Below are 14,256 nucleotides of genomic sequence, written 5' to 3'. Positions count from 1 at the left end.
TTTTTTTAAAATGTCATGATACACTTAATTATTATCCTTAAACCCTTCCGCATAGAGAAAAAAAGAAACAACTTTATTTATTTATTATTAATTAATACAAGGAAAATTGTATTGGGTAGCAAATTAAATTTAGGGTTTAGTAATTATTACTTAAACTTTTCAAACTTTGAAAATATGGCAAATATGCAATCAATAAATAATTTTTTGGTTTAGTAATTATGAATTTCTAATTATTTTTTATTACATAAATCCCTAAATAATTAATTTATAGAGAGAAAAGTGGCAATTGACAATCAGCGGCCGGACGTCTAGTGGTCGACGAAGGGTAGGGTAAGCGGAGGTTAGCAACAAATGGTGCGGAATTAGTGAAAGAGAGATGTTAGGGGAAAGAAAGATAGATAGAGAAAGAGAAAATCGGCGATAGACAACCGAAGATCGCTGACCGAACGTGCAGCGATCGACGGAGGTAAGCGTCAGGGAGGTGGCGGTGGTTGGCGACATATCGTGTGGAGTTGAAGAGAGATGTTGGGGGAGGGGAGAGGGGTCTACTGCTTTCGAAGAAGAGGAAGTTCAAGTTTTTTTTTTTTTTAAAAAAAATCTAAGTGTATCATTTTAATTCAACTGTGTTTGTGCATTTTTTTTAATACTTTCATTATTAAATTGTGAGTTGGACTTATTTTTTGCTTTTTTACAAAATTAAAAGATTTAGACTACAAGCTTAATATTATAAACTTATTTTGCCCATATTGCAACGAGCCCTTGATACAACCAACCTATGACTTCTTTTAATTAATACTATAATCAGTCATAATGGTAACCCCAAACAATAACCCCTATTTTACATGTTCATCCCAAATAACGGGGAAAAAATCTAAATTGAATAGAACGAACCACTAATCCAAATGCCTACGAAAAGTATAAATTATTTGAATTCACAGTGACCCGATCAAGCATTTGCGAAAACTGGATCCGCCATTTCTTCTTCTTCTTCTTCATCTTCATCTTCATCGTCCAGCGCACTGTGGAGAAACCCTTCCTCTGTTCTTCAACTTGACATTTTTACAGGAAGCTTCAGCTTGGGTCGATTTGTCGTCATTTTTTCCTTTGCGAACCAGATTGATGTCTTGTAGAAGAATTCCCTGACATGGGAAGCTTTTGCTGCAATCGAATTTCACAGCCACTTCTGAAGCGCTTGTGCCTCTGATATTCTGGTACATTACATTACTCACTTGTACTGCGTCTGCCTGTAATGTGTTTGATAAAATGCTTAGGACAAAAATTTTGTATATATTGAAACTTTTGATTTGTCCTGAATTCGGTTTTTGAAGTGTTTACCTGTTGTGTGCATGGTTCTTTCTGGTCACAGTAGTTTTGATCTATGATTATTGGGTTGGTCACATTGTCCATCACAATATTCTGGAATATTATGTTTTGTGCATACCCTTTTCCTCCCTGTAGACCAATGTTGGGTTAGAACTAAAGAAATATTTGATGAAGTAATTTAAGTCAAATCAGAACATTAAATCTAGCTGTTAGGTTGTGTGTTTCTAAAAGGGAAATGCTGAAATTTTCTTTTGGTTGGTAAAACTTCCACATTGGGCTCTCTGCTTTTACTCTTCTAGTTTTAGGTCTTGAACTTTTATGAATAGTCATAAATTTGTAAAAGCTTTCATAAATCTTAAGTTCTCAGTTTTGGTATTTAATATCAAACCCGTTTCATTTGATTTCAAATGTAAGACGAAAGCAATTTTTGCTCAAATTTTGTAGACCAAAATTGAACCTGGAAGTTAAGAAACCAACAAAACAAGACTTATACTAAATAATTTTCCAAATTTTTGTAAACAATGGAAGAGAAAAAGATGGAATGAAACCTTTCTCTTCTCCAAACTGTCAAAAAACTCGAAATATGCCATGCCAATTCTTTAAGTATAAAGAAAATTAAAGAAAGAATGACAAGGCATGGCCCATTGGATTTTTTGCTGTTTATCTTGCTTTTGAGCAGAAGCTTCCATTATATATTAATTTTACCGGTCCACTAAGTTTGAAAACTTTTCAATACTTTTTTTTTGTTCTTGATATTTGTGAGCAATTTGGTCAGTTTGTGTACACCTCAACGACACACCTATCTACCCTACAACATTTGGTCCCAAGAAAATTCATAGGATATTAGCTTGTTGATCACCATGAATTGTATCCATTCTCTCCATTTTCTTTTATTTTTATAAATTATACCCTATGATTATTATTGACAACTAGGCTAATCTATTGTGGATTTTTCAATGTCAAATTCTTAGCTGACTGGCAGGGGAGAAAACAGACCAAACTTCCCCCTTCCCTCCTGAAGGTCATTGACTTGTGAAAAAAATGTTAATTGTTTGGTAGGTTTGAAAAGCACATGATACCTAAACTTCTACAGGTATTTAGTTGGTCAAAAAGTAGAGGATTAAGTAATGTGCAGGTCAAGTTCTGGTGTCAAAATCAGCAGGCACAAACACTGTTGCTTTTGCATCCAGTAAACTTCTTTCATTTTCTGATTTTTGAGTCTTAACAAAGTGAAATACCTTCAATTTTCAAGTCAAAACAAGTGATCTTTACTGTTCTAAACAAGTTTTCTTTGAGCTACACGGAAAATTTAGAGCAATCCTTTTACCTGCCAAGTTTTAATTCTCACTCCATTTGATGTTCCTGAAAACTTTGCTGTATCAACCACCACATTAGAAACCTCCGCTTCTGATTTTCCAGCTCCCAAGCTTCCAATACTGCAAAATAAATCAGGAAAAGAAAAAACACACACACAATCAATAATACGAACCCCATTGAATGAAATTAGCTAAGTTTTGGAGCTTTGTTGTTGGTACCTGATTCCATGACCTGGTCCACAAGTGATGCCCTTTGCTCGGACATTTTTCGACCCACTTACGATCGAAATGCAGTCATCACCTCCAAAAGAATACCATAGACATATTTCAGAACTATCATAAAATTAAAAAACAAGTTCTCGTTTTAGTTATATATAGTGTATTTATTTGAAGGTTTGGGAATAGGAATACCAGTCATTATAAGACAGTTTTTTATGACAATTGATTGGGTGCCTGTGACATGGATGCCATCAGTGTTGGGGCTGTTTCCTGGTGCATATATCCAGAGATTTAGAGCTTTGACATTGTTGCATTTCTGAAAAGAAAGATGCATCCTTTGTGCATTTCTGAACCTTATCCCTTCCACCCTTAGATTGGTACATTCATAGAATGTAACAGCCTGAATAGAGAGAGAGATTAATTTCAAAGTTAATGAAAGTATGAGGAAACAAAAACTAAATTTTGAGTCCATTTGAAACGAATTTCTAAATACTTTAAAACATTTTTGTTTTAAACACTTGAAAATCATTTCAAATAAGCCCTTGATATTTGATAGGATCTCTTGAAACTATTTTGGAGATGATTTTTTCTTTTTTTTCAGAACTAAAATGATCATGTAAAACAACTAATTTCTTAAAAGTGTTTTTTCTGTTTCTTTTATGATGTATTTTAGCAAAATGACCTATTTAAAGATGTTCTTATTTCTCTCAAAGTTTCAAAACCACATAATCCTGTTTAATGATTTCAATAGATACAATAATAATATTAATTTCTTTAGTTAAACTTTATCCATTTAATTTTTAAACAAGTTAATCCCAACCCAATTACCCAATTTGGCAATGGTAAATGATTAATAACTTTTACTCATATGGATATGAAAATGAACTTACTGTTGGAGCTTCCTTGCAAGGCTGAAAAAACAAGAAAAAGGGGAAAAGAAATCATTTAATACACAAAATAAGTTATGATTATATTAATAAAAAAATGAATTGAATTAAAAATTTTAACTCACCAGAGTTTTATTGACTTTGCATGAATTTGACCACCATTTTCTTCCATTTCCATTAATGATGCCTTTACCTTCCACTCTAAAATTTGATATATTTTGAAAAATAATCCAATGCCTTCTGTCTTTCTCATAATCTGATATATGTGGGGATGCCTTTATTGTCCCTTCGATCTTCCATGTTGGAAAAAAAGAATAGAATTAAATAAAAATTATAAGGAAATTTTTACCAATAAAAAAAATGTCAAAGCATTTACAGAAATAGAAAAAAAAAAAAAAAAAAAAAAAAAACTATAGACACAACATCCTCTATTAAAGAAAATTGAAATTTTATTATTGAGTAAATAGTTTTTCTTATTTTTTGATTTTTGAAATTTTTTCTTAAATTATTAGAGAAAATAATATTATTATAATTGAACTCAGCATAGTATTGTCAAAGAAATAACATATTATTGATTTTCAATAATTAAAATAAATTCTTGAGTTATATATAAAAGAAAATATCTACATTTTATGTCGATGTTAACTTTTTTTTTTTTTTTTTTGGTTGAGAAAAGATGTTTAACTTTTCATTTTAAAATATAGGAATTTGCATAACTATACCATTTCCAATAAATGTTCACCAAAGTATCTCACTTTCCAAAATAATTGCAATAATATACGAACGAAAATACGCATGAACCCCTTGACATACCGTAACAAAATGGAGAAGCAATGGGATGAGTTTTTCTTTTTCCTTTTTTCTTCTTAAATCTTATTTCTAGAGGAGATAAAAAGCCACCTTTTTTAAAAATGAACAAACTTTAAATAAAAATTACTCAATCATGTATTAGATAACATGAGATTTCATCTCAAAACCATTTTGACAATAAGAAGAATGATCCATCTATTCCTGAAGATAGTGCCTCTTTGAGTTTACTTTTCTGAGATCAGATATATTTTTTAGACCAAATGTCTATTTGGACTTGATAAGCACTGATACCATACTAGATAACATATGGTTCTCGAAACAAATTGGAATGGGAGAGTTTTTAAATGTAGATTCCTCAACACCCTCGAATCCTATAAGCTCCCTACATCCTAAATTTTAAGTAATAATTTATCGATTTTTTTTTTTTAAAAAAAATAAATACCCACATTGATTTTTTTTTTTTTTTTTTTTTTTTTAACGTTATTAAAATGTGAAAGGAGAGACATCCTTAAACCACTAAACAACAAGAAAAGTGAAAAAGGGGAAGAAAAAAACAAATAAAAAATGGAAGAGTTGAAAAATGTAACGTTGTGAAGAAGAGGAAATGAAAACCGTTAACTAAATGAAATAAATACAAAAGGAATTTATGACGACTTATTACTAATAAAAGATTGCAATTTATATAAATTTACCATATGGAAAAAAATATTTCCTCCACAACAACTACTTTTTAGACCATAGAAATATGAGTGAAACAGAATTATTATTTATTTAATGCAATATACATAATTTGATCAATTCAAATAACCCACGTAAGAAAGTAAAATAGAACTTTCTACCTACCATAGTAAAAAGATTAAAAAAATATATATTTTTTTTAGTAAAACATTCATATTTTAAATCATACTTTTTTCAATTAAACTTACAAAATCAATACACGTCACTAGACAACATAATCCAAATCAAGTCTATCAATATTTATTCAATAATAATAATATCTTTTTTAATAAAATGGTTAAAAAATCTAAAAATAATATAATTGAGTTTAGTTTGCAACAGTTTGGTCATTATACTTTTGATTAAGATTAAATGTCTCATTTGGTAATAATTTGATCGTTATACTTATGAGTGTGTATATATATTAACGGTTATAATCTATACGTTACAAAATTATTACAAAGTCATAACAAAATATAAAATAAGCTTTTGTCCAAAAATGAAAAATGTGTTTTTTTTATTGAATATTTAAAAAATATAGTGAGATGATTTTGTAAAACATATACCTTAAATAGAAGAGGAGAGTTACAAGGACCAGAGAAGGTGATTGGCTTAAGATGATAAATTCTGTCACATGGAACCAAAAAAATGGCATTTGTAGAAGAACAAGCGTCCTTCCAAGCTTCTTTAAACGCCTGAAATAATTAAAACACAAAACATTTCAGCTCCCAAACTCATTATTTCACAATTATAGTGCTATATTCTATAAAAATAAAATAAAAAACCCACCTCGCTATCGTCTTCTCCGTCACCCATTGCTCCATAATCATCGACGTTGAATATTTCGGACGACGCTACAGGCGACGGTGCCATCTTCTCTAACCTCGTCCTCAACATGCTTGAGAATTCAGAGGAGTACTCGTAATAATGTTGATCATGATCTTCTTTGTCACCACTGCTAATTGACGGCGGAGGATCAATGTCAGCATACGAGCCAGAACATGTTGAGAAAAACTCGGAGATGGCCATGGTAATTAGAAAGGAAAGAAGAAGAAGACAACAACGATGACTGAATAATTGGCAGCACATCATATCGTGCAGTTATAAAAGGGGAAAGGAGTTTGAGGGGGGGGGGGGGGGGAAGGGAAGAAAGTAGGGAAAGTTTTGATGGAATTGTGGGTGACCAACTGAATCAAATCAAAAACATGAAATGTACTTTAAGATTTGTGGGGTTCTTTATAGGAAATGAATGGAAGTTTGCTTGGAAATTTTTAAAGAGAGAGGATTTTTTTTTTTTTTTTTTTCTTTTTTCTTTTTGGCTGCAAAAACATGAGTGTGAGAGTTTTGGATTGAAAAGCAAGAGATTGAGATGCAAGAATGAGTTGGCCGGTAGCCGACTTTTGGGTTATTATTTTCTTTTTTTCACTCGAAAATCAAATTTTAATTTTAATCTCAATGGTTTATGTATAATTTGTTTGGGGTAATTTATTTTAAATTAAGTATTAATGCATGGATTTGCATGGATAAACCCTATTTGTTAATTAAATTTAGCTATACTTTGTTGAATAATTTCGCTACAACTATAGCCAAAACTATATCTTAAACGCAAAAATATGGTTATGTTTATTTTAGGGTTTTTTTTTTTTTTTAAACGTTATCATCTAGAATTAATTTGTCATCATGAACATGTACAATTTATTAATAATTGATATATGCTTCTGAATCGAAAGTTCAAATTCTCAAATATTAGTTAGTACTAAAAAAAATTCTTGATTTAATTTCTTAGAGGCATAGTTGGGGATATTTCTTTTAGGTGAATATATATATTTTAGTTTCTAATTCAAGTGTTTTTTCAAAATATAATTTTTATTTTAAAAGTTAGCAAATGATACAATTGAGTGAATAAATAGAAATTTAGAAATTTAGAGGAAGATATTAATCAAACTATTATAATTTGTAGATTTTGCAAAATTGATTATTACATTTATAAGGGCTATTTTCAAATATAGGAAAATGAACCAAAATATTTATAAAAGACCCAAAGATAGTAGTCTATCGCGATCTATCACAGATAGACAATGATATTTTACTATTATTTGTAAATATTTTCAACAAATTTTTCATTTAAAATAATTTATTTGTTTATAATCGTTCTTACTAGTTTATTAGAAAGGAGATTTTCAAAAATAGAAAAATAAGGAAAACTATTTACATAAAATAACCCAAAATTTAATCTTCTTTGATAGAGATTGATATATGTTGATAAAAGCTAATAGAAATCTATTAGTGTCTATCAATTGTCAATGATAGAAACTGATAAAAGTCTATCACTGATAGACATTGATAGAAGTATGTTAATGTCTTCTAATGTTTTTGCTATTTTTGTAAATAGTTTGATATTTTTTCTATATGTGAAAATTTTCCTTATTACAATCATATATTGAAAAAAGGGTTGAAAAAGAGATACTTTTTCTTTTGAAAAAAAGTTTAAATGGTTTTTCCTTTAAATCTCAATAAATTGTCGAACAATGATTCAACCTTCTAATCTTTGAAACAATAATCTTAATTAAGTTCAACTATATTCAAAACAACAAAAAGTTAAAATTATTTTGTTATTTATAAAAGTTTTTTTATATGACATATGATGTGATGAAATGATCTTTGGAAGGCAAAAAGCTATTCAAATTACTTTTTTATTCTTCCAAAATTGTACTTTATTTATTATTATTTTTAAAAAAAAAAAAAAAAAGATTGATCAGGTTCCACTATAAAGGAGATCCATATTAATTAATTTTATCTTAACAAAAAAGGGGGAAAAAAATCTGTCATTTGGGTCAAATTTTGTCTTCAATATTTATTTTGTGATGGTCCAAATTTAACTTAAGGATAAATATAATTTTAAAAACAAAATAAATAAATAAATAAGAGTTTTGTAGAGATAGGAGGGTAGGGTTTATGTTAGGTACAATTCAGTTTTCAGTTATAAATTAATAGGGGAAAAGAATATTTGGCAAATTCCCACTTTTTAGTTCAGTTCCTATCACAAAATAATGACACAAAAACTTTGACAATCAAATTCAAAAGGCTTTCTTTATTTTTTTTTCTTTACAACTAAATTAAAGTTTCATTGTTTTATATGTAGAGGCCACCTATATAGGACCAGAAAAGTCAAATTTTTGACTCGTACGGAACTTTTTTTTTTTTTTACAATTTAAATTTATTTTTAAAAAAATAGATGTTAAAAAAATATATAAATATGTTGTGATAATGGACCAAAATTACACATATTTTGCCTCATAAAGTTAAAAAGAAATATGTCATTGTAATTGTTTGTGTTTGTACTTATATGCAATGCGTACAAGTTAAATTCCACTGAATGAATTGGTTGGCCTTAAAGGAAAAATAGGAATAATAAACCTCTTTGGATTCACTACTTTTCTCAAAATTAAAGGCTACGTCTAAAATTTTATAAGAAGATTATTACGCAATTCACCTCTCTAATCTCATACAATATTTTCATATTTTCAAAATGTCACCAAAGTTTTTAAAAAATTATTTTTCAAGAAGTAGCGAGAATTCAAATTTTTGTTTAAAGAAAATTAAAAAAAAAAAAGATTGAACTTACAACTTCTTAAAATAAGTCAACATGCTTTAACCATATGCTCATGCTAACATAAAAGTAATTATTTTACATTTTGGGTAATCATCTTAAATGGTAAAATTGTTGAAAATATTTAAATATAACAAAATGTTACCATTTATCAATAATAGACCACGATAGACTTTTATATAAATATTGACATTTTGCTATATTTGTAAATAAGTTAATTCGTTTTTCTTTATTTTAAAGCAGTTATACATTATTTTATATTTATTTGTTAATTAAACAAATAGAGATATTATATATTTACTTATTCATGATCTTTACCTAAATTCCTAGGTTGTTTCAATCATGAACTCTGTTTTTTAGGCACTTTCAAATATTTTGTTTAATAGAAAAATTTGTTATGTCAAACTTTCATATATAAAATACTTTTATAGTTTCTCGAGATCCAACTATACAAAATTTTATCAATCACATTATGACAATTTATTATCTCCTAAAAAAGTGTCCATAACATAGAGCTTCCAATGATAAAGAAATTGTCAAAACTAAAATTTGAACCGACACACATACAAACAAAATTTTGATCAATCATTATATTGAAACTTACTAAAAGCCAAATCCACTCATATTCTTTGAGAGAAAACCTATGATATTACAAAACATATATTCCATTCAACATTTGACATGTCATTAGTAATTATTGTTTTATTTTACGCATCTCTTAATAGACTTAAATGCTTCTTTTAATAAAAAAAAATATCATGAATAAAGACAAAATATGAAAATTTATCTAGGATACCATAGCATATATAATACTAGAAAAGTTCTCCATAATCTGTAATTCTATCCAAATACAAATAGTAGATGAATATATGAAAATTTGTCATATGGTTGAGATAGTTTAAAATCGAGTTTGGAAGGTTTGTTCGGTAAGTTAGGGGAAATTGACAAAGTTGGGTAAAAAATGGGAAATTGCGTGGTGGGTTAAAGAAGAGGAGAAGACCCATAACTTAGAAACTTGACGTGGTTGTGTTTTTATAAAGGGTAAAAGGCATGGGGGGTTTATGCGACATGTAGTTTCGGGTTTTATGTTGTCATATTTACTATAATTACTTAAAAGATTCCTCGAAAATTGATCGATTTTCTTTCGTAATGAATAGAACTATCTCGAGGCTAGAAAGTCTTATAGTTGATAATATGTTATGTATGGAGTCGGTACGTAACGAATTATAATTGTGAATATGGACTACCTTGAATCAATTGAATTTTGTTAGTTGAATAATCTATATATCAAAACTATTTTGTAGTTATCGTAGTTTTTTTAAACAACTATTTTTTAAAAGAATAAATAAGTAACTTTTTATACGATGATTTTTTTAAATTATGAAAATATTAATCATTATCAATTTGAATATAGGACACTACTTAGATCATATATGTGAATCCTTTCATACTTATGGTTGAACTTTTCTAATATATATAGAGATTCATGTTTTTTATTTAAAAAAAAAAAAAAAATCATTTTTGGACTATTATACCCTTCTAAATTTATACTTATTCCATTCTTTTTCAGGAAACTTAATTTTTTTAGTACATGCATAAACAAATCTACAGATTGCCCTTAGTTAATTTAATTTAATTTCATTTATCCTCATTATTATTATTAATGTTAAATTAATGCCAAGAGCAATACACACTTTACTAGCTACTTTTATTAGATTTAATTTAATTAGACATCAAAATCTAAAAATTCTGAAATTTAAAAAGTTTTGTAACTTCCCCACTACCTACTTTTATTGGATTAATTTAATTAAACATCAAAATTTAAAAGTTTTGAACTTTAAAAAGTTCTATAACTTCACATTATTCTACTAAAAGTTTTCTTCCTCACCCTTATTCAACAATCTTTAGAAGTTCCACTTCTTCATTTTTGTTCTCTCGATATATTGTTTTAAAAATTATTTTAATTTTTAAGGTATCTGAAAAATAATGATAGATTCTTTATAAATGATGATACATATATATCGTATCTATATTCTAAATTTTAGGTTTATGTTTTTTATATGATTTATTGGATCCAAATAACATACTTTTTTGTCGTATAACATATACTATAATATTCGTCTACTAATTATTTTGAGAGCAAACTTATTCGTAGATACATGAGTGTATAGTTATGATATTTTTCTTCTTTTATAACTAATGTATTGTTTTTGTTTATAATATTTTTTGACAAAATAAAACATTTAGTGATCTATTATAAACTCATGTTTGAGAAAATCATTTTGTAACTTAATGTCTCACTAAACTTTTAATATCTAATTAAAAAATAAATTAAAAATTAATCATCAACCAGTCCTTATGGACTATGAAAAATAAAATAGTAGAAATTGTCATTTCATTATCCAATAAATTAAAGATTTTTCTTTTAATTATAACTATAATTATAATATAAAATCAAATTAGGAAATTGATATATAATCTATGTCTATAACTTATAATCTAGATTTATATCTATACATATATCATAATATTTATAAATTTATTCATTCCATTTTCCAATAAGTTAAAGATTTTTCCTTTAATTATAATTATAATTATAATCTAAAATCAAATTAGTAAATTGATATATAATCTATATCTATAACTTATAAGCTAGGCCTATATCTATACATATATCTATATCTATATTAAAAAGCTAGGGTTTTTTTAAAACATTTTTAGTCTAAAATATCATCTTAAATACCATTTTATTACATTGCAGTTATGCCATTTCAAAATAATTATAATTCTCTATTTTTTTAACATTCAAGCATTAATTATTTTATTAAAGTAAATATGTAACATTTATTGCATTATCTATTTAATTATTTAAATAAATTTAATTAGTAAATTTTAATTATTTGTAACTAATTTACTTTCTAGAAACGTGTAACGAGATTTTTTTTTTCAGTTACTAATTTATTTTTATATTATTATTGTTGTTATTATCTTATTATCAATTACCAATCAAATAATAAACATCAACTACTCAAATAAGTTCAATTATCAACCATCAATATTTATTAATGTTAAAATCGTGACACTCAAGAGCACTATACCTTCGCAATCCAAAATTAATGTTAAATAGAGTATTTTAAATTGAAAAAACGTTTGGGAAAACCAAAATACAGTTACAGATTTTAAGTATTGATTAATAATTAAATATTGTGATCATAAGTATGTTAAAAAAACAAAAAACAAAAATCAAATGAGTCTCTTCTCTTTTAATTTTGTCTTAATTGATAGCTTCATTTGTGAACCACCAAAAGAATGAATGAGAAAGAATTAAGCCAAGTTGAGGATAACAACATTAGTTTGATTATTTATTGACTTTATGTCTTTTAATTTTTTCTCATTAGATATAAAACTGATTAATTAGATATTAGTTATATCATTCTATTAATGAAGTTTCTATTATGCTCTTTGGACTTTTTACATTATTATATGATGTATAAATATATCTTCATCGAGGAATAAAATGCATCGAGTACAATTCTACTATAATCAAGTATGATCGAGTATGATCGAGTATGTTCGAGTATGATCGAGTAATTCTTTCTCCAAGATTTTCATCTTTTACAATTCTAATATGTCTTAATTGAGAGCTTCATTTCGTTGGTCCAATCAAACCTTCTCCTTTAAAAAATTCTCCAAAGCGATTTATTTACGTAATGGTCAGCGTTTGTTAGGAATGTAGTAAATACTACAAAGATGAGATCTATATGTTATTGAAGAGCAGCGAGACAATCAAAAGTGAGTTGCCACAGTTACGAAGTGACATGATATAGATTATCGTCCAAATATATTGTGTTTTTTCCTTGTGGAACTTATATTTTGCTGAAGTTTGATCATGTGGTAAATGAGGCATAATAAAAATTATTTCTAGATTGCTATATTAGGATAAAGCAAAAAAAAAAAAATAATAAAAAAAAAAAAATTGTAAATATTAATTTTCTCCGTAATTCACGTCAATTTTATGTTTTCCTCTTTCATTGTAATTTCTAACCCTACTTTGTGTGTTTATTTTATATGAAACTATACATTAACTTTAGCTTTTTCTTTTTAGATGACAAAAATTGAATTTTATCGAGAAAATGTTACCAAAATAATATGAGTTAGAAAAACCAATATTTATACTTAGTATCTAATCCAACCTCCCATCTCCTTTCAAAATAATAATAACAACAACAACAATCAACCTCCCATTTAGTGTATATACTAAATAAATTATGTCAAGGAAAAAAAATATATCTTATAATAGCATTTTAATTATTTTTAGAAAAGAAAACAAAAACCTTTGGATACTCTCAATAATTAGATTATAATTCTATAAATGCAATACTTATACTAAAATACAAGTAAGCAAACCTAACATTTTGAATGCACTCTCTCAAAAATTTAAAATTGTTAAATCATTAACTTTTATTTTTAAAAAAAAAACTCATGCAAAAATAATGTAATAGCTACCGTTAAGAAATCAAAATAACAAAAAGAATTTGAGAAATAAAACAACTACTATCAAATTTAGGGAGAAATTATCTTCGTGAAAAGAAGAAGCAAAATGGTTGAATTAATCAGAGTCCGATATAAATTAAAATATAATATAAAAATACACTAACAAAAGTTGAAGAAGGTTAAAAAGTTACAACATTTGTCCAAAAATTCTATTAAATCATTACTGCAAAATTGGGCCTTAATGTTGGTTTAAAACTGACATTACAGGGGTACAATGTCGGTTGAAATAGACATCAAAGATTGTGTTATAAAAGGTCTTTAATGTCAGTTGTCTTTAATGTCGGTTTTAAACCGACATTACAGCTAACCAAAATTTAAATACCAATATTCTTCCATGTCGGTTGAAAATCGATATTGTACACCATCTTCAATGTCAGTTGAAAACTGACATTGTACACCATCTTCTATGTCGGGTTTTTACCAATTTTTTCAATAATTGTCCGATATTTTTTTAATGCCACATTTTTTTAAATGTTCAATCCATTTTTAATGTCGATCAAAGAGTTAAAAATTGACATTAACTAAAAATACATATATATTTTTTGTTTAAGCATGTGCAAATCAATAATATATTCTTAAAACAATAATATTTCTCTTACTTGTACGTATACAAAATAAAATCTTAATTTTTTTTCTATATTATGATTTCAACAAACAAAAAAATTGACCAAACAAACAAAAAATACACAAAAATTGACCAAATAATAATAGACACTAACAAAGTTGAGTTTAATACATTTGCCAAAATGGAAGGAACTTAATAAAGAATTAGAAAATGCATCATAGTTATCTTTCATAGTTGATCCATTTTTCATGCACT

General features: G+C 27.0%; 1 protein-coding gene across 1 annotated transcript; it reads right to left on the bottom strand.

Annotated features, from left to right (window-relative positions):
- Positions 1–718: 718 nt before the first annotated feature.
- QRT2 (Pectin lyase-like superfamily protein) lies at positions 719–6,393 on the bottom strand. Its single transcript, XM_039043375.2, has 9 exons — positions 6,062–6,393; positions 5,839–5,967; positions 3,871–4,038; positions 3,749–3,769; positions 3,051–3,258; positions 2,859–2,940; positions 2,651–2,759; positions 1,336–1,452; positions 719–1,244 (listed from the first exon to the last, which is right to left on the bottom strand). The coding sequence occupies exons 1-9, from the start codon at positions 6,362–6,364 to the stop codon at positions 1,005–1,007; spliced, it is 1,377 nt and encodes a 458-aa protein (XP_038899303.1). The 5' UTR covers positions 6,365–6,393; the 3' UTR covers positions 719–1,004.
- Positions 6,394–14,256: the final 7,863 nt, after the last annotated feature.

This window comes from Benincasa hispida, chromosome 9 (assembly GCF_027475165.1).
Source record: "Benincasa hispida cultivar pf3 chromosome 9, pf3_genome.v1.1, whole genome shotgun sequence".
Taxonomy (NCBI): Eukaryota; Viridiplantae; Streptophyta; class Magnoliopsida; order Cucurbitales; family Cucurbitaceae; genus Benincasa; species Benincasa hispida.
This window is presented reverse-complemented; position numbering and strand designations above follow the sequence as displayed.

Coding starts and splice junctions, on each gene's coding strand:
- QRT2 (XM_039043375.2), bottom strand. CDS start 6,364: ATGATGTGCTGCCAATTATTCAGTCATCGTTGTTGTCTTCTTCTTCTT. Junction 2,760..2,858: donor GGACCAGGTCATGGAATCAG/GTACCAACAACA, acceptor TTTATTTTGCAG/TATTGGAAGCTTGGGAGCTG. Junction 1,245..1,335: donor AAGAACCATGCACACAACAG/GTAAACACTTCA, acceptor AACACATTACAG/GCAGACGCAGTACAAGTGAG.